The 22,748-nt window shown below is 53.7% G+C and overlaps 2 protein-coding genes across 24 annotated transcripts in view; both read left to right on the forward strand.

Annotated features, from left to right (window-relative positions):
- Window positions 1-5,805, forward strand: part of Rasgrp2 (RAS guanyl releasing protein 2) — a 17,978-nt gene extending 12,173 nt beyond the window's left edge. For all 3 annotated transcript variants that reach the window (XM_013347998.2, XM_013347997.2, XM_026781609.1), the window contains exons 13-17: window positions 3,582-3,723; window positions 3,933-3,969; window positions 4,350-4,526; window positions 5,363-5,425; window positions 5,596-5,805. In XM_013347998.2, coding sequence (XP_013203452.1) covers window positions 3,582-3,723; window positions 3,933-3,969; window positions 4,350-4,526; window positions 5,363-5,421 — 415 coding nt within the window. In that variant the 3' untranslated portion in view covers window positions 5,422-5,425; window positions 5,596-5,805. The remainder of the gene's footprint in view (window positions 1-3,581; window positions 3,724-3,932; window positions 3,970-4,349; window positions 4,527-5,362; window positions 5,426-5,595) is intronic.
- Window positions 5,806-9,315: 3,510 nt separating this feature from the next.
- Window positions 9,316-22,748, forward strand: part of Nrxn2 (neurexin 2) — a 114,839-nt gene continuing 101,406 nt past the window's right edge. For 14 of the 21 annotated variants that reach the window (XM_013347854.2, XM_013347862.2, XM_013347855.2 and 11 more), the window contains exons 1-2: window positions 9,317-9,526; window positions 18,979-19,949. In XM_013347854.2, coding sequence (XP_013203308.1) covers window positions 19,223-19,949 — 727 coding nt within the window. In that variant the 5' untranslated portion in view covers window positions 9,317-9,526; window positions 18,979-19,222. Of the gene's footprint in view, window positions 9,527-18,978; window positions 19,950-22,748 lie in introns of all 21 variants that reach the window. The other 7 variants (XM_013347865.2, XM_013347866.2, XM_013347867.2 and 4 more) reach the window with 1 other exon arrangement.

The raw sequence follows: 22,748 nt of genomic DNA on the forward strand, positions 1-22,748 counted from the left end.
GGCTCTTTCTGGGTTCTTAACCCTGGAGGTCATAGCTTCAAGGAGTCTCAGCCCTAAGACTCAATCTTATATAAATTCAGACATCTGATTGGCCACCAAACCTCACTATTGGGCTCCTAAAGACGGAGGCTATTTACCTGGGCTGTGTAGGTCAGTGGCAGCTCCTGGGCTTAGCGTGCACAGGGTCCTGGGTCTCATCTCTAGCTCCCTTAGACTCAGAGGAGACCAGTCCCAGCTCGCTGCTCCTTTTGAGTTTGTTATCCCTTCCCCTTATGCTGTCCTCCTCCTCCTCCTCCTCCTCCTCTTCTTCTTCTTCTTCTTCTTCTTCTTCTTCTTCTTCTTCTTCTTCTTAACTTGTTTAAGTCAAGGTTGCTCTGTGTACCAGGGCAGCCCCAGCTAACTTAACTATAGCCAGGTGTGGTGAAGTCCCGATTCTCCTGCCTTGGGCTCCCCAGAAGTCCCCTGGTGGGAGGTCTGCCCCAGGTGTGTAGGGCACCATGGCTTCTGAAGCTCTCTCTGTCTGGAACATGGAGATTCCTATCTCTTCAAAATCATCTGTGCATTTTAAAAGACTTTGATTACTTTTGTTATTATTTTATTTATTTGTTTACTTTCTTTTTTGGAGACAAAGTCTCACTCTAACTTAATCTAGCTGGGAACTTACTATGTAGCCCAAGCTGGCCTTACAGTCTTAACCTCCGGAGTGCTGGGTTTTCAGGGATGACTCACCTTGGCCCACAATTTAGTTTTTTCTGTGCTGAGTTTGAACCCAGGGCCTTATGTGTGCCAGGCAAGCACTTCATCCCTGAGCCACACCCCTGGCCTGTTTGTGTGTTTGCCCTCTGCTGTATCACACACATCTTCCCATGTGGATTCATGTAGGGGTGCATACTTTATTTATTATTTATCTAGCTAGCTATTTTGGGGTTCTGGGTATTGAACCTAGGGCTTACATATTCCAGGCAAGCATCTGCCGCTGGGCTCTGGTGTCCACTCTGCGTCATCCTTTAGAGGATGCACTGTGTGGCTGGCCATCCCTTCACCTGTGCCTCCTCCCACCGATGTGCAGGGAGATGGTCCAGAGCTGCTCTGTGATTAGTTATCTGTCCTGCTTCTGGGAAAGTATTTGTATCTACTCCTTTATTCCTAGAAGTGGAATCAGTGGATCCAAAGAAATGTACATTCTAAGTTAGGAGAGAGAGACTGCCAACTGACCTCAGACAAGGTTGCATCCTGTTGCACCCCTTCAGCCGTGCCCAGGCGCCTGTGTCCCAGCCTCCTTGCCAAGAGCCAAGAGGCTATAATAAGCCCTAGGGTTTTGCCAGTTGAGTTGGAAAATGGTGTCTTTGTTAATTTGCATTTCTCCAACCTGACTGGGGACTATCTATTCATATGTTTATTGGCCACTTATATTTCTTCTGTTAATTGTTCATATTCTTTGTTTGTCATCCTGCTGGGTTTGTGAGTCTTCTCATTGATTTTTAGAATCTGTACTAATGGATATTAACCCCTTGATGTTGAGTATATTTGCAAATAATTTCTCTGGTCTGTCACTGATGTTGTCTTTTTCCATATAAAAAAATTTTTTTAAAGCTTCGCGTGTTTGCTATGTCAGCGTTTTCTTTGGCTTTTTGGATTTGTATGATATGTAGAAAGGCCTTCTGCTCAAGGTCACAAAGCAATTCTCAACTCTTACTTTCATGATTTTATATATTCATCTGTGTGTCTCATTCCAGGAGAATGTGGTTTTCATGCAGCTTACATATGTCATATAAAGTCTGTCTGTCTATCATCCATCTATCTGTCTGTCTATCTGTCTGTCTATCTATCTATCTATCTATCTATCTATCTATCTATCTATCTATCTATCATTTTTCAAGACAGAGTTTCTCTGTGTAGCCCTGACTGTCCTGGAACTTGTTCTGTAGACCAGGCTGGCCCCAAATTTACAGAGATCTACTGCCTGAGTGCTGGGATTAAAGGGCTGTGCCACCACTGCCCGGCTAAAGTCTATATTTCAATTTTTTTAAAAAAATATTTATTTATTTATTATGTATACAATATTCTTTCTGCATGTATGCCTGAAGGCCAGAAGAGGGCACCAGACCTCATTTCAGATGGTTGTGAGCCACCATGTGGTTGCTGGGAATTGAACTCAGGACCTTTGGAAGAGCAGGCAATGCTCTTAACCGCTGAGCCATCTCTCCAGCCCCTATATTTCAATTTTTTAAAAAATTGTTTTATTTAACTTTATTTTATGTACATTGGTGTGAAGGTATCAGATCTCTTAGAACTGAAGTAACAGACAGTTGTAAGCTGCCATGTGGTTGCTGGGGATTGAACCTGAGTCTTTTTGGAAGAGCAGCCAGGGTTCTTAACCACTGAGTCATCTCTCCAGACCCTCGAATTTTTTTTTTTTAATAAATCACTAGTTGTCCCATTGAGATGGAGGCTCTGTAACATCATAGCATAGAATATCAAGTTTCAAATAAGGGCTCACTGTGGAAGTGACAGCCACCAAGAAGTGAGCAAGGAGTGGGATGTGGTGGCACATGCCTGTGATTCCAGCTTCTGAGAGACTGAGGGTGATGAGTTCAAGGCCAGACTTGACATATATATATGACAGAATGACATATATAATAGCCATTTGAGGTCAGCCTCAGCTACAAGAGACTGTGTCTCAAAAAAAGCAGCAAACTACGATGGCTCTCTTTCTTAATCCCGGTACTTGGGAGACAGACCAGGCAGATCTCTGTGAGTTCCTACCCAGCCTGGTCTACAGAGTGAGTTCCAGGCCAGCTAGGGCTACATACTGAGAACTTGTCTCTGAAAACAAACAAAAAGCAGGGATGAGGGGTATATCTCAAATTAAAATGTAAAAAATAGAAAAAAAAAAGAGAAGTGACTGAGGACCTACCTAGCCACGTGGGCATTTGTATGCATGTCCTTGGACTCTCAAGACTTGGGACATAAGAAGTAGAACTTTGCCCATCAGGAGATAAGGAAACTCAGAGCTGAGGTTTGTTTTTATTGGGAGGGCAGTTTGAGATGGAGTTTCTTTATGTAGCCCTGGCTGTCCTGGAACTCACTAAGTAGACTTGGCTGGCCTTGAACTCACATCAAAGGCGTGAACCACCGTGCTCAGCTAGAGCTGGGATCTGAACTGAGATCTATGTCTAGAACACACTGGCGCCTAAAATACATTCCTGGATGAAAAGGGACCCTTGGGAAGCCGAGGTTTGGTGGAAACCCCAGATCACAGGCGCAGTTACCCCGTTCTTTTCAGAGACCCCAGTCCTCAGGCGCCCTGGAGGTGTAGCGGTGTGGCGCCGAGCACGCTGCGGGAACAGGAGACGCCCAGCCTTTTTAGCTGACACCCAACTGCGAGTTTCCCATTGTCCTGAGGAGGAAAAACTCTAGGAAATGACTTGGCCAAGCCCACACTAGTTAGTTGTAGATGCTAAGTATCCTCTTGTTACCTGCACGGACTTTTCTGGACCTTTTTCTCCGCCCGTGGGGTTGGGGATGTCCGCTCTGGCCCCAGGGGAGGATCCAAGCTGAGGTGTCCCCACGCCCACTAGGGATGGCTGCATCAGCCGGGAGGAGATGATCTCCTACTTCCTGCGCTCCAGCTCGGTGCTGGGCGGCCGCATGGGCTTCGTACACAACTTCCAGGAGAGTAACTCGCTACGCCCGGTTGCTTGTCGCCACTGCAAAGCTCTGGTGAGCGCCCACTGCCCACATTTGTAGCGCTATCCGTCCACCCCTCCAGCCCTAGCTTGCGGTCCACGCCCCGCCCTTCTACTGGTCCCGCCTCCACCCAAGCGCTGCTAGCCAACCCGCAAAACACCTTGGTTCCTAGACCCCAAGCCCTGTTCTCTGGACCTAGAAAACCTTAACCCCCTCCAACATGGTTTCCTCCTGTATTGCAGATTCTGGGCATCTACAAGCAGGGCCTCAAATGCAGAGGTAAGATAAAGTGGAACAAATGGCTTTGCTGCTGGACCGAGGTTTGGGGAAGAGTTCGTGTTGGGCTAGAAATTTTTGTTTTAATGGCGGCAATTTCCAGCAAGCAAAGAACATTGTAACTAGAGAGGCATTCTGACTAACAGAAGGGGCTTGTCTTTTAAAAGGCTGTGGTGGGGCAAGCTGCCTAGCAAGGGGACTTTGGAGAGGTCATAGTCTGGTATTAAATTAACATAAAGCGAGCAACTTAGGAGGAGACTTGTAGTTTGATGGGGTGATTTCCAGGAGCAAAGAACTCTGGGAGAAGTACAGGTCTGAAGGATGGCCTGGAGAGTTTTCTGACCCACGGCCTTTGTTGGGCTCCCCCCTTTCCCCTCCCTCAGCTTGTGGTGTGAACTGCCACAAACAGTGCAAAGACCGCCTGTCAGTGGAGTGTCGCCGCAGGGCCCAGAGTGTGAGCCTTGAGGGCTCTGCGCCTTCTCCCTCACCCACACATACCCACCATCGGGCCTTCAGCTTCTCCCTGCCTCGCCCAGGCAGGCGCAGCTCCCGGCCACCAGGTAAGAGGGCCCACAGGGAGTCAATGACATATAAACTTATCCTGGATGCTGGCTGGTTCAGACTTCATGATTCTTTTATTTTGGTGGAACGATAAAGAAGGGTTGGATTGTCAGAGGGCCAGAGAGTGCCCGAAGAGCTCCCTGCTTTCTGAGGGTGACATGGAGAGAGGCCCTAATTTAATTTAATTAATTTATTTTTGAGACAGTCTTACTATATAGCTGTGGCCAGCTCTGCTTTCCAAGTACTGAGATTAAAGGTGTGCACCCCAATTTTAAAGAAGTGTCAAGATTCCAGTTGCATGTTTGTTAGGGGGATTGGAGTTCTATGAACTATTTGCATTTCTCTTTTTTGCCTGCCACTATAAAAGTCCCTTCTCCCATAACCTCTGGGTGGTACTCCTGGGGTCTCTGTTGCTGAACGACGATTTGGCAAATGATCATTTTCTCCGAGAAGAGTCTGAACAATGAGCTAAACCGAGGTCTAGGCCAATTTGACCACAATCATCTGGGTTGCCGTAAGTCCTCAAAAATAGCACAGAGAAAACTGTTTGCAGTCGGCCTTCAGATGCGCTGGACTCTAAACTGTGCAACACTCACAAAATCGACGTTTAAGCTAACTGCACAGCGATGTGGCTGTGGGAAGAGCTGCGGCAGAAAGAAACGTAGAATAAGCCTCAAAAATGGGGTCGTTTGGTCGTTCCGAGGATTGATTTTTGGAGGATGGGTCTGCTTCCAGGATGGGGAAGGGATGAGAGCCTTCTCTGGTCAGAGATGGCTGCTGAGGTCACAGGGACCAGGGGTGGGTTTGCAGACAACTCTCCTGTCCCTCTCCACAGAGATCCGAGAAGAGGAGGTGCAGGCAGTGGAGGACGGAGTGTTTGACATCCACTTATAAGATGGTGGGTCCCCCTCCCTTTGCAGGCTGCTCCCAGAGTTCCCCCCAGAGGGCTGGGGTAGCTTATGGGGAGGGGCTCAGAAAGGATAATTATCTCACTGGCCTGGGCAGGTGGGCTCATACTTTGACAAGGGGGTCGCCTTCCTTACAATTTCTGTTTTTTTCTCTTCCCAGCTGCAACTGTCAAGGACTCATTCCTGCTTTGGAGAAATGACTCGGAGCAGAGCAGGGAGCCTGGGGTTCTAGGGCAGGAGGCTGGGCTGAGGGTGGGGGTCGAGGGTGGCATGCATTGAGGTCAGGGCCAGGGCTGGCATCCCTAAGGTTGTACAGGATCTTGTGAATATTTGTATTTTCCAGATGGAATAAAAAGGCCCGAATAATTAATCTGGACACTCAGCCTACCATCCTCAGATGCTGTCCTTCTAGGGCACTACACTGTTGGGGTCCAGAATTCTGTAGGCTGGACCGCTTACAATCGCATGTGCACCTGGAACCTGGGGGCAATGTGGCCTTAGAAACAGAAAAACCTCTGAACACAAAACTCTTGGGAAGGATCTAGAATGGGAGGGGTCCTGAATCTTGGGGACTCTGAGCTTTGACACCTGTGAGTCTTTGCACCCTACAATTGCTGGACCTGGTGCAGCTAGAGTTTTCAGCCTATAAGTCAAACTCCCCTGCCTTCCAGGTCACCTTTTAGGCCCTGGGTGAAGACTCCAGCGACAGAGCGCTCTCGGCAGGCTGAAGAGGGCTGCCCAGGGCTGTGGAGGAAGAGCTGAGAGCTAGGAAGGGTGGGGACAGCCAGAGGCTTGGGCTGATGTACCTCAGGGTGGGGGCTGAGCTCCACGGTCACGCAGCCTCTTGGCCTGGTGCTGCTGCCTGCCGGAAGGACAGCGACTTCCAGAGGAAATGCGTATTGATCCTGCCTAGCTCCGGAGGCCTCTCCTAACCAGCCCGCTCTTCCCTCCTGAGCTAGCAGCACGGAGAACTTGGGGGTGGGTGGGTGTCACCACTAACTGAGTGAGGCCAAGGCCATTTCTAAGGCTACTTTGGGAGAGGAGGGTGGTCTGTGGGGGTCACCCAGAGGATCTAGAGTCTGATAAGGCTGCCCCTCTGGTCAGGAGGTACCAGAGAGCAATGCTAAGGATGGGCATTACCTCTCCAGAATGCAGCATTCCCTATGGTAGCCTTTGAATTGTTCCAAGGGCAGAGAAGGAACACCCCAACTCCCTACCTGCACGTCACCCCGTTCTGCAGAGCTGGCTATGGTCTCAGGTTCCTTGGAGAATACTCTGTCCCAGAGCCCCTGCTTCCTGCCATCTCTACCTTTTGACTCCACTTCCCCTGGTCTCCTAGTCCTTATTCTGGGCCACCTCCTTCTCCTGCCTTGTTACCAGGGCCAGCTTTAGTCCTGTCCCTCATTGAGTCACCTACGTTGCCTCTCCTTCTGTCCTCAGCCCCCTCCTGCCCTTCCCCCTCTTGAGGCTGTAATATCCGTTTCACGATTTGGGGGCTGAGTTGCTATAACAACAGACGGCGATTGTGTTGTGAAGAGCAGCTCGCTCCTGCTCTGCCAGCCTGCCTCCCGCTGCCTCCATCCCTGCAGCCTGGTCGGCTCCCCTGCACCCCAGCCCCTTCCTGGCCTCTTCCTAGTGTGTGGTATGGCCTGGTGCTCAACTCTGCCTGCCCGGGATGTGACACATACCTGTCTTTCCACTGTCATTCAGATGTGTCAGAGCTGGTGTGTGTGACTGTGTGTGGAGGACCTGCACCTATGTTTGCATGGTTTCCCTCCCTATGTGACCCTATTGGACGGTGTACATGTCTAGAAGGGTGCAGGCTTCCTGCTTCCCACCAATGTCCACACTGGGAGGGAGACCGTATGTATGTGAGGGTTGTATTCTGAAGTGGTGGGACCCAGATGCCTTGGGGGGGGGTCTGAATATGGAACCTCCCCACTAGAGGAGAGGGCAGCAAGGTGTAGCAGGCTCCAGTGACCTTTCCTGCCCTTGATGGGAAAAGCTGAAGGTAGGGACAGGAGACCAGAGTCACCCTTGCTCCCTCCCCACCCAGATTCCTTGGTTTTGAGCATTTGTCACCGGGTCACTGCATCTGCTTGTCTGTCCCTCTGCATTTTGGTGTGTGTGTGTGTGTGTGTGTGTGTGTGTGTGTGTGTGTAGCCTGCAGGAGGAGGAACAGTGGAGGAAGGGTGGGGCAGTGGGCTGTGGGGTCAGAGAGGCCCTGACTCAGCAGTTTCTGTTCTTCCTCCTCCAGTGGCCTTGGCTGGGGAGTGGGGTGGGGAGGGTGAGGGGGTAACTTGAGGGTTTTTCCAAGGTCAGGGTAGGTCCCAACTCTGGGACTTGGTTCAGGAATCTCCCTTTCCAGCGCCTAGGAAATACCCTCTGCAGCAGGTCCCCTCCTATTCCCCTTACAGGCTGTCAAAAGAGGTCCTCTGGAGGGCGGCCACACAGGAACTGACCACTCTCTGCAAAGTGCCATTCAATAGTAGTGTGACTCCATGGGCAGGTTCCCTGTGAGCACCTTGGGTGCGTGTTTGCCTTTGATTGTGCAGGTTCCTGTGTGCACAAGTATGCAAGTTGTTGATTCAGTGTGTTTTTCCTCTGGGGACATCTCTGAAGTGCCCCTTTGTGTCTTCTGGAAATGCTGGGCACACACAAGACAGGTGTGCATGGCTGTGTGCCCCCATGTGTATCTGCATGGAATAGTGGTTGGATGTGTGTTCTTGCATATTGCCTCTGGCTAAGGAAATGCCAACTGCTACCAGCTGTGCAGATCACAGGCCCTGTAACAGCAATCAGGGGCCTGGAGAGAACTGGCAAAATGGTCTGCCACACACCCACGGCCACACCCACGCCTGCATGCTGCCTCATTGAGGAGCCCTGTGTCCAACTTAGCTAATGGTATACACACTAGGCGCTGGATCTACCTTTTCTCGGTGGAATGAGTGAAGGGGGGTGTTCCCTTCTCGCACTCTGACACAAACCCGATGATGCAGACATTCTTACTGCAGAAGACCTGCACCCCAGGACCACACTCTGAAATCCACGCTAAGGGTAGGAGCTTGAAGGGAGGATGCTATCAGCCTCGTACTCAGTAACCTCAACCCAGTGGCTAACCTCCTCTCCCAGCCCAGCCTTCCAAAGGGGTGGGAGATAGCTCCAAACTCTGGGATTCCCAGGAGTGTGGGCTGGGAAACCCCAAACCCTTAGGTCTATTCTGTCTCTAGCTCAGTTTTTTCTCCCCCACCAGCTGAGTCCTTAGCTCAACCTAGCCCCCTAGCTGTTCAGTTCCGGAGGCTCCTGGCTAGAAGATGCTGGGACAGTGAGGATTAGGGTCTCTGCGAGTGACTGAAAAAAAGCCACTAGTCAGTCGGCGGCCCCTTCCTTGGCTCCAGGTAGCCCAGGCCAGCCCCCAGACGCAGCCAGCAGAGGGCGCTGTGACCCAGGCCCCGCTCAGGTCTTGCTCTCTCGGTGCCCCAAGTAGGGGTTCAGTCTTCTCGTTTGGTTTGTCCCGGCCCTGGGCACTGATTTCGGGACCAGCCGGCAGGGGCGGGTGGGTGTGGGATCCAAAGACCCAACCAAGAGGAGAGGGGGCTAGGACTCCAGGATTCCCAAGATACTGAAGCTGGGGAGAGCACCTGCTGGGTTAGGAGGCCTGGACGTCTGGACAAAATGGTCCTGAGAGGCGCGGAGGGGCTCGGATGCCCTGGGGCTGGGACGCCAGGATCCGCGCTGGTGAGGGAGGTGGGCCAGTGGAGCCGCGGGACTGGCGGCTTCTGCACCTTCGCATTGGCCGCGCCGCTTGTCCGTCAGCTCTGCGTGGTCCAATGCGCGTGCCTTGGGGGCGGGCCCTAGTGCCGATGCTGCCGTCAGTCTGTGTTGCAGGGATGCGGCGGCGGGAGCAGCCGCCCTGACTCTCAGAGCATCTTCCTCGGAGCGGCACCGCGGCGGGGCGGGCGGGGACGCGGCGGGGACCGAGAGGCGTGAGGTGGCCGATATCGCTGGCCTCGTATCTGTCACCTGCTGGAGACCAGGCGGTCTCGAGACTCTGATCCCCACCCTTCAGCTCCTGGCGCCCCCAGAACCAGGTATGGGAGGGGGGGCTGCGGCGGAGACGGGTGGGGGGCGAGAGCCAATCGGGGGAGGGGAGCGGGTCTGAGGGGGCGGCGGATGCAGAAAGGACGGATTTGGGGGCGGGGGCGCCGAGCAGAGAGGGCTGGCTGGGTGACAGCGAGGAGGCGAAGCCACTGGGGGAGATTGGTGGACTCCCTGTGGAAGGGGCATTGGCCCTGAGCTGGGGCGAATGGAGGGGAGTGACGGAGGGTCGTTAGGGGAAGGGATGGGATGTGAAGAAGGGGCATCCATACGATTGTGAGAAGGGGTCTGAAATGGGGGGGGTGTCCCTAGTATCTGCTATTCCTGGCAGCTGGAAGCAGTGATGGGTCAGAGAGGCTGTGAGCTGTTGTGGCCTGAAGGGTCTGCAGGGGAGAAACCCTGGTCTTCGTGGGAGAGGAGGCCGACTGGAGAGAGGACTGAGAAGTGGAGAGGGAGGTCTGGGGGTAATCACTGAAGAAAAGGCTCTACTGGGGGATGGGAGCCAAGGGGAGAGGAGGTTATCAGGAGGGAGCAGAGGGGAAGATGCCAAGATGCTCTAGGCATAGATGAGTCTATGATGGGGGAAGAGCTGGACAAGATGGGGGGCCTGAGGGAGAGGAGAGAGGCTTGCTGGGGAAGGCTGGGGGTGACAGAGAGGGAAACCAGTAGTAGGGGGCTCTACTTGGGTAAGGATGTACTTGGGGGCAAGCGGTAGGGTTCTGGTCATAGAGTGCTGGAGGGGGAGAGAAAGCTGCTGGGTCCTGGGCTTACTCCCCCACCCCAAAGAGGTGGGGACTATTTCTCTTGTCCCAGCCTTCTTCCCCAGAGGAAGGAGCAGTCTGCCCTAGGTTCTTTGCAATGGAGCATGAGTCCAAGGACTCTGGGTGGGCTCTGGAGGTAAAATTGGCTTTGCAGGGCTGTAGGGCTGTTACCGTTGCTGTTGCTGTTGCCCCCTCTTTAGTCCTACTAGAGGCATCTAGGGCCTTAGTGAACCGGCAGGGCTGGGAGGGGCTGTTTCTTGGTGCTTCCCAGTGAAAGGGATCCTGCTCTGCTCTATAAGGCTCAAGTAAATCTGAGGGGGTGGGTCTTGGGTCTCCAACCCCCTTGACTACTTCCGGCTTTCATGCACCCTCATTTTTGCACATATTGTGGGTGGGTGGGGTAGGCAAGGACCTTCCAGTCATTCCTGCCTCTCCCTCTTGTCCACCTTCCCAGTGTCTGGGCGTTCCTTCTGGGGGAGGGTTTTACATCCTCTGTCTTTTGCTAGAAAAAGAAAAAGAGAGAAGAGAGCAGGAAAAAAAAAGAGAGGGGCAATCAGCCAGTCAGTTAACTACATGTAGGGCCTTCTGCTTTGTGGGTGTTCCAGCTACTTGGATCCCCAGCTCCCAACCCCAACCTGGGATGGCATCAGAGCTGGGGTCACCCTTCTGTAGCCAGGGAGAAGGGTCGGGTGGAAGGGAAGTGTGCTCAGACACATTCCATTCTCAGCCGCACAGGGGTGGGCGGGACTGATCAGCTGGCAGTGGCTGCTGGGGAGTTGCTTCATGGCCTGGGCTCAATCTACATGACAGCAGCTCCTGAAATGAAGGGGCTGGGCACTGGGATAGCCATCGGGACCTCCATGTCTCTCAAGCTCAGCTCTTCTGTTCTGTCCACCCTTGCCAGTGACACAGACATCCTGACACAGATCCACTCGCTTGGTGGCACCCACCCAGACACACACCTACACAGACACTCACACCTGCGTATACAATACAACTCCCCAGCAGCACATCACCCACAGTTCCCTGCCCAGAGAGACTGTCACCTCCCGCCTGCCTCAGAGACCTCCTCAAGGAGCCCTGCTTCAGCACATGACACACACAGAGCCCCTAAATGTTCCCAGGTTCCCAGACAAAGCACTGGCAGCCCTTCCTCTCAGAGACACACAACTTCTATCACTGTTCATTTACACAGGCTCACAGACGTCTCAAGTCCTCTTGCCTCATGGCCTGCCTTCTCTTCTGGGTACACACGCCCACGCCTGCACACCTTCCAGACACATCAGCTTCTGCCTGCCACATCACATACACGGCCTGCTAGTCTGAGTCTTAAGCATTTTACACCAAGTCTCTATGTGTGCACATTAGCGCACAGGCTGTACGATTTCATCCTTTATGCCCTGACCTGCACCCTGTCTATAACTCTCACCCAATTCTTGTCACTCTCTTCTCTTTGTATTTTCAGAAAGCTCTTAAACCCTAGGTCTACTCCAACTGATCACGACCACAGTCACTTCAGGCCATTTTCGCCCTCAGCCACACCTGGCCTTCTGCAGAACCTTGAGTTCTGCCCCGGCATTTGTATCCCCCACACGGCCCTCTGCCTGCCTGACACAGCTCCTGCTCAGCCCCCACGGGGACTCCCAGAAGTGTGTCCTCACACACCACCCACCCCTTGTGGCTCCATCTGTTGGTGCAGTTCTGTCCCAGCCTCTTTTGTACAGACAGGCCTGTGGACTTGCTGGGATTCATTCAGTAGTGCACACCTTACTGTCATTTTCAAAGCTGTTTCCTGCTCCTGCCACCATTCAACATGGGTGGATGAGGGTAAGGCAGCATGGACTGTGCCGTGTCTACCATCAACCCTCAGTTTCCTTATCTGTAAAATGGGTGTTTCCATACTGATGTCAGGGGGATAGCTCAGGGATTGGATGAGAGGATTATGATGGTTATAATCATAGCAGCAGCAACGTTATTTAGTGTGCACCTACTGTGTGCTTTGAACCTTTTCATCTGGCATATTTGTCAGGCACATGGAAAGCAACCCAGCCAGCTGTTTAATATTTTTATAGGTGTTTAAATATTTTTTTTTTCCAAGATGGGGTTTCTCTGTAGCTTTGGAGCCTGTCCTGGAACTATCTCTTGTAGACCAGGCTGGTCTTGAACTTACAGAGATCCAGCTCCCTCTGTCCCTCTAGTGCTGGAATTAAAGGCATGTGCCACCACCACCCAGCTGTGTTTAAATATTTTTGATATTTATTCATTTTGTGTGTTATGTGCATCATGGTGCATATGCCGGGGTCAGAGCACAGCTTGTGGGAGTCGGTTTTCTCCTCCCACTATGTAGACACTGAGGATTGAGCTTGGATAGTCAGGCTTGGCAACAGCACCCTTACCCGATGAGCCATCTCTTTGGCCCAGCAGCAGGTATTTTTTCTGTCGTTATTATACCCTTCCCTACACATGCGCATACACCTGTCAGATACCTCCGAGAGCATTCCAGCCACTTCAGGCTTATGCATGAGGCCGCCCCTGGAAACCATCTGCCCCCTCTGCATCACTGAGTTGCACTCTCCCAGGTCTGTGTGCCCCAGCCGTGCATGGCACAGGGATGGTCTCTGTGTCCACCCCTCCCCCCACTCCCCCCAAGGTTCCGAATGCTTGTGTTTCAGCCTCCCATCCTATCAAGTCATCCCATCGCGTCTCGGTTCCCAGCCCATCCTTTACCACAGCCCCACCCACTTGGCAATAGCCTCTTCACGCACACACCTCCAGCTGCCACTCCTGTCCTCTGGCTCTTGCTGTTTTTTCTCCAGGTACATAAAGACCACCTTAGGGGACATACGAGCACACCAAGTGCTGGCACTGCATGTTCCCCGTCCTCAGGTCTCTTTATCCTTTCTCCCACTTTCCTAGGCAAGACAGCTACTTAGAAGAATGGAGAAGGACCCAGAGGTGAGAGAGAATCAAACTGGAGAGCCTCCCAACTCTGTCACTTAGGGGTGTTGTCACCCTGTGTGGTCCCATGTCTTGTAAAAGGGAACCTCACTAAGATCTACTTTGCTTATCCCCTTGTCAAGGGAGTTCTCGTAAGGCCCTGTCAAGGATTAAAGTAAATGCCAGATCCATGCAGCACTGAAGCTGTAGAGGGCCGAGAGGTTCTAGAAAGAATCACTAGCACAGCACACACTTTCCCACACCACAGAAGCCTCAGCGAGGCTGCGCTCTTACACATGTTCTGATACTGACAAGATTTCCAACACATGGAACTGGCCTCTTTTTTGCTCAGACTGTTCCCGGGAGTTATGGAACCCAGGCAGGAGAGTCCAGCTGGTTAGGCTCTGCGGGTCCAGTGGGAGTATTTAGAGAAGAGGCTAGTGAACTCTGCTGTAGTCACGTACTCTGAAGAGAATGGGGGCCCAAAGAGGTTAAGTGACTCGCCAAAGGTCACACAGGTTGATAGAGGAATAGCTGGCACTGGAAGCTAGGCTCGTGAGCGCTAGCCATGCATACCCCGGCCTGCTTTTCGGCCATGGCTTGGATGTGTCTGTCCGGGTCCTCCCTTGTCTTCACTAGGTCATCAGGTCTAGAAAGGAGAGTAGGAAGAGGGGCAGGAACTGTTTGTAGCCTGTTCAGCCTGTCAGTTCTGCCCGGGGCTTTAATGGGGAAATCTTGTCCTTAGAAACCATCATGACCCCAAGGGTACCTTGGGCCACACAGTCTGATGTCCTCTTGTTATGACTCAAGAGCCACCCGCTTCCTACGCCCAGTGTCTCTGAATAGCAGTCATCCGTCCTCAGCTTGTACACCTCCACAGACAGGGAACTCACTCCCTGCCCCCTCCGAGGCAGCCTACTCCACTGTTGCGTGGCTTGGACTGCAGGCAGATTTCCTTAGGGCTTGATCCAAATTCTCCCCCCTCAAAACACGCACTTCTCCCACCTGTCCGCGGGCTGCCTTCTGGGGCCACCAGAATGTGTGTAAACCTAGATCTTCCTCCCTGGCGCCTGGGGGAGGCCCCTGCTGTCTCACTCCCAGCTGGCATGAGGAGAGGAGAGCCAGAGAGAGGCTGGCATTCTCAAGGCTGGAGGTGTGTGTGTGTGTGTGTGTGCATGTTTGTGCATGTATGTGGGGACTGGTCAGAGAGCCAGCTGAATGGATCCTGGGAGAAGGCTGCTGGCAGGATGGGCATGGAATTGGCATCTGTGTTGCTCAGACTGTTCTGGGAATTATGGAACCCAGGCAGTCAGGATGGACAGGTCCAGTGGGGGGCATTTAGAAGAAGAGGCTCTTGAACTCTGCTCTAGTCTGGTCAGCACCAGTGCTCCTCTCTTAACTGCTGAGCCATCTTTCCGGCACAGTCTGTGTTCCTCTTTACAACTCAGTTTAGGGAAAAGATGGAAAAGCCTGTCCACGGGCTGCCTTCTGGGGCCACACACATTCTGGTGGCCCCAGAAGGCAGCCCGCGGACAGGTGGGAGAAGTGCGTGTTTTGAGGGGGGAGAATTTGGATCAAGCCCTAAGGAAATCTGCCTGCAGTCCAAGCCACGCAACAGTGGAGTAGGCTTTCCACTTTTTAAAGGCACTAAACCACAAATGGTTTAGTCTTGAGGTGGGTTTGGAGTCTGTCCACTGTGAAGGCCAGAATAAAGGCTGGTGGGCTTGGGGCCTCAGACACTGCCTGGTGGCCTGTGGGCAATGCAAGATTGAAGGATGTCATTGAATTTGGGACCAGTAGACTCTTTACCTCTGTGCCAGAGATTCTTCCTTCCCATTCATTGTCTTGTTCATGAGCATGGGTGACGACACTGCTTCTTAGGGTCAGCGAGAGGCATAGGTGGTACCTCAAGGGTCCAGCCTAGAACCTTACAGAGTGGGGAGCCCAGCCGTTGTGATCACATGCCACTGTGGCACAGGCCTGACTGTGAGAAGATGGAGAGGTTCTGTGGCTCACGAAGACCAGGGAATGTTGTCATTAGGAGAGAGTAGACAGAGGACCCAAGGACGCCCGACTCACCCCACTCCAGCTCTGCCTGCATCACACCACACTGCCTGAGTCCATCTGTGGGTAGGGGGTGCTGAATCTTGTGATGCCATGGGAAAGGTCAGCTCCCCAGAGGATCAGTGGCCTATGGCCAGAAGGAACTGGCAGGATGCACTGTGCTGACATCCGGAAGTAGGCAGGAGCCTGGGGGCTACTTCAGCCAGTGTCCCTGCATTGGAGACAAGGCATAGGTCTTGGGGGGCAGTGCCTGGATACTGTGGGTACAAAGCCCAGGAGAGGGTCCTTGCCTTGCATGTCTCCATTAAAACCTTTACCTGGATGTAGTTGTACAAGGCAATGGAGCCGATTTCTGGAGCCTGGGTTTCTGCCGAGGCCTGAGGAAGACAGTCACAGCCAGGAGCCCCTGTACACTAGGAACAGAGATGTTTGGAGGGGGAAGCCAGCAGAAGCCAGGTCCTTTGGAAAGAGAGGCTGCAGGGAGTAGCAAAGCAGCAGGTGTCCTAGGCACTGTGGGATGAGGTGGAGTGGAAAGGACCCAGGTGTCTGCTTAACATCCTTGGGGCTGTTTCTGCCTCTTCGCAAGCCTGAAGCTGCGCCAAGGGACCCAGGGTCCCCAGAGAGGGGACACCAGGAGGGCTGGGCTTCCCTTTGGCTGACCCTGGTGCAGAGTCAGGAGGTCTTTACTGCACAGCTCTGAGGAGAATGAGCAATGAACATCTAGGGTCTATAAGGCAGACCCTGTCCTCACCCTCCCTAGAGGCCCTGCACAAACCCAGCCTCTGCCCCCAACAGCTGCCTACAGACAGCACCTGGCTGTTCTCTAGTCTCCCTCTACTCCCAGGCTAACTGGAGCCACCCCTTATTGAACTCACAGCAACTCTGTACCCCATCCCCAATCAGATAATCTGTCTCTGGATCTCAGGACCCAGGCCTCTGCCTGGGAGCCTCTGGAATCTCCCCCGCTCCTTATCCTATCCATCTGTCCTCAACTTCTTGACTGGACAGACAGAACAGATGCCTTCCTTAGCCTTCCTCCTTTGCTACTTCCCTAGAGGACAGGGGATGGGGTGGGGGTGGGGCAGAGGAAAGGCACCCCTCCCCCAAGCTGGGGGTCTGTGAGTGGACAGCAACACACAGTCTCATTCCCTCCACCAGTGGAAATCAATAGTTAATTAATTCTCTCCCCAAAATAGTGTCTGGAGGTGGGGGTGGGGGCTAGGAAAGAGGCAGACGGAAGCAAGGTGGGGTCAGACTGAGACTGAGTGACTGAGACCCTGGAGGAGGACGGGGGGGGGGGGAAGGAGAGGGAGAAGGGTGGTCAGTCTTTTGGCCACCAGGGCTGGGCTTCTGCTGGGGGTCTCTGTCTGCCCCTTTTGGAGAAGGGAAGCTTTGACTTTTTTGATTCTCTAGCTTCAGGGTCTCTTGCCCCTGCCCTGGGCTGGGGGTGCGTGTGTGTGTGTGTGTGGGGGGGGTATTGAGGGCGTCAATCAGGCCGGGAGCAGGTGCTGCATTTAATTTGATTGGCTAATTAGCCCGCGCATGCTAATTATCTCCATTACCCAATGAGGAGAAGCAGTGGCATGCTATATATAACTGGCAGTGTTTGCAGGAAAATGGGGGCTGTAGGTCTGGCCATATTCTCCTGACTGGGAAGGGACAACCCTTGGGGGGTGCTGGGGCAGGACACTTTGGTCTCCTCCACCACCCACCATGGTAGCCTGTAGGACTCTGGTAGGCAGCAGCCAGAAGCAGGAGAGTAGAAGGGGGGCACTGACTCCACAACCGTATCCAGATGTTTCCCTAGCCACTGCTGGGCTTTCAGAGCCGCTCTGCTGTCTGTCTTCTGGACATGGGGCACCCTAGCCTCCCTGCCTCCTGTCACTCTGGGCACTGTGGCTCCTTAGTGCAGCCCTAGCAGCTTCTTTCTGTCTCAGCTTCCTCCCCTGTAGCTCTCTACTTCCCACCCCACTCCGGCCCCCAAGTTACTCTTCTTCCGTGTGGGAGCTGGCCTGTGGCTGTCGTGCTCTTTGCCTCTATCGTGGGCATGCTGGAGTTGGACGGGCTTGGATTTGAAGCCTAGCACACTGTTGGCTGTCTGGGTGACCTTGGCCAGGTCTCTAGGCTCCTCTGTATGGGTTTCCCCAGGGGTGAATAGGAATAATGGAACTCTTTGACTGATTAAGTAAAACAACATTTGTAAAAATGCCCTGGATCCTGGGCTGTGAGAAATGCCATTTGAATTTGGAATTTGATTTTCTCAACCTTCTATTCCTTTTCTTCTTCCCACCAGCCCCCTCTCCTCCATTAGTCTTCTATTTCCACCACTGTTCACGGGCTCCTCTGCTTCCTCTTTCTCCTCTCCACCTGTCCCCAGCTCCTCTGAAACTCTGGCCCCTCCCTGCTTCTTTCCCAGGCTTCTCATCACCTCTTTCTCTCCCTCCTTCCCACCCTCCCTCCCCAAAATAAAATCAATGCAATATTCAGGAGGGTTGTTGGATATAAATAATTACGACTTGGAGTTTAACGAGATGCAAATTCCCCTCCCTGTCGTGGGGTATAAATTGCTCTCTGACAGCCCGTTACAAGGGTAATCATTTCAGAAAGGCAATTTTATGCAAATGAGCCTGCCTGCCTCCTGGTAGCTCCCCCCAGCCTTGGGTGGGGGGCCTGGACGAGCTGACTGTTGAAGAGAACCCCAGGTACTGGGACCAGTCCTGAGGCTGAGGACACGGACCTGGAGAGAGGTTGAGGGTGATTCATCCTTATTCAAGACGACCTGGGCAAGTGGAAACTTAACGTTTGACAATGGGCCACCAAGTAAGGTTGGGAGTCTGTAAAGGTCTTGGTGTGGTTTAGGGGGAAACAGAGGCACAGAAGTGGATGTCTATGCTCACAGATGGATGGGTAGGGCTTGGGTTGAGGATACCTGGGTCTTGGCTGGCTTCTCTCCCTTGCCCCTTCCCAGTCTGGTAACCCTGTGGTACCATTGACGAATTGGCATTTAATTAATCCCAATGAATTATTTAGCAACTTCATTATCCAACATCAAGAGCTGATGAGAGAGACTTATCCCTGGCTGAAAGTGGGAGCCAGGCCCAGAGGTTAGGCGGCTCAGAGAAGTAAGTGGCTGGGGTTAACTTCTGGAGGACAGCGCCTCAGCCCCACCCCGTCCGGGAACTGGCCTTGGTCCTGACCCTTAGAGGGTTAGGATTAGGGCTGCTCCACTGGATTTCATAGACTCAATGGTGTCACTTCTTCGCCGGTCCACACCTCAAACCAATAATGCCCACAGTGAGCACTCAGTCCAACTGGTGGCCCCTCAGAACCTTCAAGTGCTATAGTATCTCTTGCTTTGGAGAACCTCTGCAGGTCAAGGCCAGTTGAAGACATCAAGGGGGCTGGCCATGCTGGATCAAACCTGTAGTAATAATCCCAGCACTTGAGAGAGGAGGCGGAGGCGGGAGGATCTCAGGAATTCCAGGTCATTTTCTGCTACATAAGGAGTTGGGGTGGGGGTGGGGGTACAGCCAGGGCTAGATGAGATGGTTTCCAAAAACAAACGGAAAGGTGCTAAAAGGAAACAGGTGGTCACCCGCTAGATTGAGGTGGGGAGCCAGACACCAACGGCACCCCTTGACTCTGAACCCTCGATTAAACCTTTCCTCTCTGTTTCCCCGCAGGCGTCCCTCCCCCACCTTCCATCCGAGCCCGCCGCGGGGGAGGGGCTCCACCACCACCGCCGCCGCCGTTGCCTTCCGGGGACTTGGGCACTTGAGCCCCGGCGGCTGGGTCCATGGCACTGTGAGTCGGCGAGGGAGCCCCGCTCCGCGCGAGGGGCGCCCGGCCCCCTCCCCGCCCCATGCGCCCGCGGCTCTGAAGCCTGAGCGGGGCCGGGGGCCGGGCGGCGTCGGGGCCGCCGGAGGCATGGCGCTCGGGAGTCGGTGGCGACCGCCACCCCAGCTGTCGCTGCTGTTGCTGCTGGCGCTGGCGACGGACGTCCGTGGTTTGGAGTTCGGCGGCGGCCCCGGGCAGTGGGCTCGTTACGCGCGCTGGGCGGGCGCGGCGAGCAGCGGCGAGCTCAGCTTCAGCCTGCGCACTAACGCCACGCGCGCGCTGCTTCTCTACCTGGACGACGGCGGCGACTGCGACTTCCTGGAGCTATTGCTGGTGGACGGGCGCCTGCGGCTGCGCTTCACGCTGTCTTGCGCCGAGCCCGCCACGCTGCAGCTGGACACGCCGGTGGCCGACGACCGCTGGCACATGGTGCTGCTGACCCGCGACGCGCGGCGTACGGCGCTGGCGGTGGACGGCGAGGCCCGCGCCGCCGAGGTGCGCTCCAAGCGGCGTGAGATGCAGGTGGCCAGCGACCTGTTCGTGGGTGGTATCCCACCCGACGTGCGCCTATCTGCGCTCACGCTCAGCACCGTCAAGTACGAGCCACCTTTCCGCGGCCTCCTGGCCAACCTGAAGCTGGGCGAGCGGCCACCGGCTCTGCTGGGCAGCCAGGGTCTGCGGGGCGCGGCTGCCGACCCCCTGTGCGCTCCTGCGCGCAATCCCTGCGCCAACGGTGGCCTCTGTACCGTGCTAGCCCCCGGCGAGGTGGGCTGCGACTGCAGCCATACTGGCTTCGGCGGCAAGTTCTGCAGTGAAGGTGAGTCCCAGCGCCGGAGCGAGATGGAGGGGTGGGCGGGCCGGGGGCCTCCTGGCCGTGTTGGGGCGGGAAACAGAGGAAGAGCGCCCGTATTAGGTCCTAGGGAGCCAGCGCAAGTGCGCGAGGGCCGGTGCAGTGCTAGGGTGGTTTGGGCGTGGCCCGGGGCGTGGCCAGGGTGAGCGCTCTAGCGATTTGTGCTTGAGGTCCAGTATGTGCTGGTGACCCGGGGCATGTGAATGGATGGTGAGGCCTTGTGGGTGGGGCCTGCGCAGGCCGTGCTTGTAGGAGGGCCTGTGAGACACCAGGTGGGGACCTCTAACCCCGGCGGGACCTTGTGTGGTTTTAGGCGGGGCTGGTGGCCCACCTTTGGCGTGCAGTGGAAGAGAGTGGGAAGGGCCTCTGAGAGGCTGGAGTTTGCTGGCGATAGCTACTGTCTTATGAGAAGGACTGATCTGTGAGACCCAGACGGAAATCCGCATGAAGACCTACACCAGAGGGCGGAAAGGGAGATGGGACAGAGATGCTGTGACCTAAGAGGCCAGGAGGACCGGAATAGTGTATCTTTTCTGTCGTCACAGGATCTCCAGGGTTGTGAAAGAGGTTCCTGACTAAAAGTTGACCTTTTTGGAGTTGGGCCAGGATGGCAGGCAGTCTCTCCCAGGTGCGAGACTGGTTGGTTGGCGAGACTTGTGTTTCCAACACGGAAGCCCTTTCCAGTTTGGGGTTGGGATGGAGATTATTAGGCTAGATAAGGCTAGGAGGTGAGACAGAATTTGGAAAGGGCCTTGGAAGGAAGATGTTGGGCACTCTGCCAGCACCCCAGTTTGTAAGAGAGATGTGTCTGGCCGAGCTCATTGACAGGAGAAAGAAAGGCTGTTGGATCGAGGGCAGCTAAGCTGTGCTTTAGAGGGAAGGAGGAAGGAGTGCGTTTGTTTTGATGTGACTGAGTGGTCAGAGGAAAGATTTTTCTCCATTGATTTGGGGGTGGCAGCTCATTGCCCAGCAGGTGTGTTCAGTAGCTTTTGTTTTTGTCTCTACTTGCTTAGGGGCTGCTTTGCGATTTGTGTGTGTGTGCATGAGTGTGTGTGCACATGTGTGTGTACATGTGTGTGCATGTGTGTGCGTGTGTGTACATGCGTGTGTGTACACGTGTTGTGTACATGCACGTGTGTACACGTGTGTACATGTGTATACATGTGTGTGCATGTGTGTGTGCATGTGTGTGTGTACATGCGTGTGCATCTTCAAGGAGGTGCAGTCTTTGAGGGAGCGTGTGTCTATGAACTAGTGTGGCTCTGGGGATGGTGTCCCCAAAGCTGTGTGCATGTGGTCAGCCTCCAGAGGAGCCAAGTCTGCAAACATAGCCCTGCGTATGGGAGATCTTCAGCGTTTCGACTGTGTATTTGCAGCTATGGTAGACAACTAGGAAGGCGCCAGGTGTGAGGATGAACAGGCAGAATCCCAGCATTTGAGAAGTGGAGGCAGGAAGACCAGGAGCTTAAGGTCAGCTTCATAGTGAGTCTGATGACGGCCTGGGCTACCTGAGACTCTGTTTCAAAACAAAACAAGAAAGCAAGCAAACAGAAAACCTAAGGAAAGGTTTTGGATTGTTTTGTCGGACTGTTCTGGGATACATCTTTAGGAACTGAGTGTATTAACATGACACCTTCTCGCCTTTTCTCCAAGGAGCTCAGGCGCTCCCTAAACTGTGAAACTGTGTGCAGGCCTGCAGTCTGCCAGTGTGTTTTGGGTGCATATGTGTGAATGGGTGTGTTTGCGTTGTTCTTACTGATCGGAGACCAGTGCCTAGCAGAGTGACTGGAACACAGCTGGGAGGGTTTGTGCCCACGTGCAGATTCCCGTATGTGTGTGTTTCACTGAGAGACCTCAATAAGACATTTGGAACTTATGAGAAATTTCCAGAACCCTAACTTTATTCTCCAGTTCCTATGACTGACCCCTCCCTGCCCCTCTCCAGGCTTCCTAAGGGAACAGGATGGACTATTTTTCTAGTTTAAGGGAGGGGACCTTTGAGCTATGGAGAGGTTATAGTGCCTGTTATATGGTCCCACTGTGGTAGAATTAAGCCTAGGTATATGAGAATTGAATTCAGAGGGATCTTGATCAATGCAGTCTCTGGCCTCCTGGGACCTAATGTATGCTCCTGAAAGTGGACTGTGTGGGGTCTCAGATGTTCTTGTGTGGACAGGGGTGTTTTATTGAGTGGGTGTGCTAGAGTCAAAAAAAGGTTTGGGTCAGCTGAGCAGGGAGAGGTGGCTGTGTGCACCGACCCACTGTGTGTGACAGCTGGCAGAGGCAGGGGTCCCGGGTGAACGTGGTGTGTTGGTATCTCTGTGTGATCCGCTGAGAGAGAGGCGCTTTGTCTGAGAAAGGGCAGGATGGATGTGTCTGTGTTCTCTGCATCTAATATAGTACTCGGCAGCTAGTGGGTGTTTGATTAAGACTTGGGAAATGAATGGAGAGATATGATAAGTGTGTGAGAGAATGAAGGCTTGCACTGAAGCCATATGTGTTCTTGAAAATGCGTACGTGTGTGTTTTAGGAACTGTGGAGTGGGTGGTCGTGGGGTGGGCGATGCTGATTGCACCTGAAGCTGACAGGTGCGGCAAGAGCCCCCTTCCCTGACCCCCTCTCCTGTCTCTCTCCACCTCCCTGCTTTATTTATTTTCCTCGTGTTTGTTCCTGAGTCCCTTAGCAGTTCCCCCTTGCCCCGAGACAGGGTTTCTTTGTGTGGAACTCACTCTGTAGACCAGGCTGGCCTCAGACTCACAGAGATCC

This window comes from Microtus ochrogaster, chromosome 8 (assembly GCF_000317375.1).
Source record: "Microtus ochrogaster isolate Prairie Vole_2 chromosome 8, MicOch1.0, whole genome shotgun sequence".
Classification (NCBI taxonomy): Eukaryota; Metazoa; Chordata; class Mammalia; order Rodentia; family Cricetidae; genus Microtus; species Microtus ochrogaster.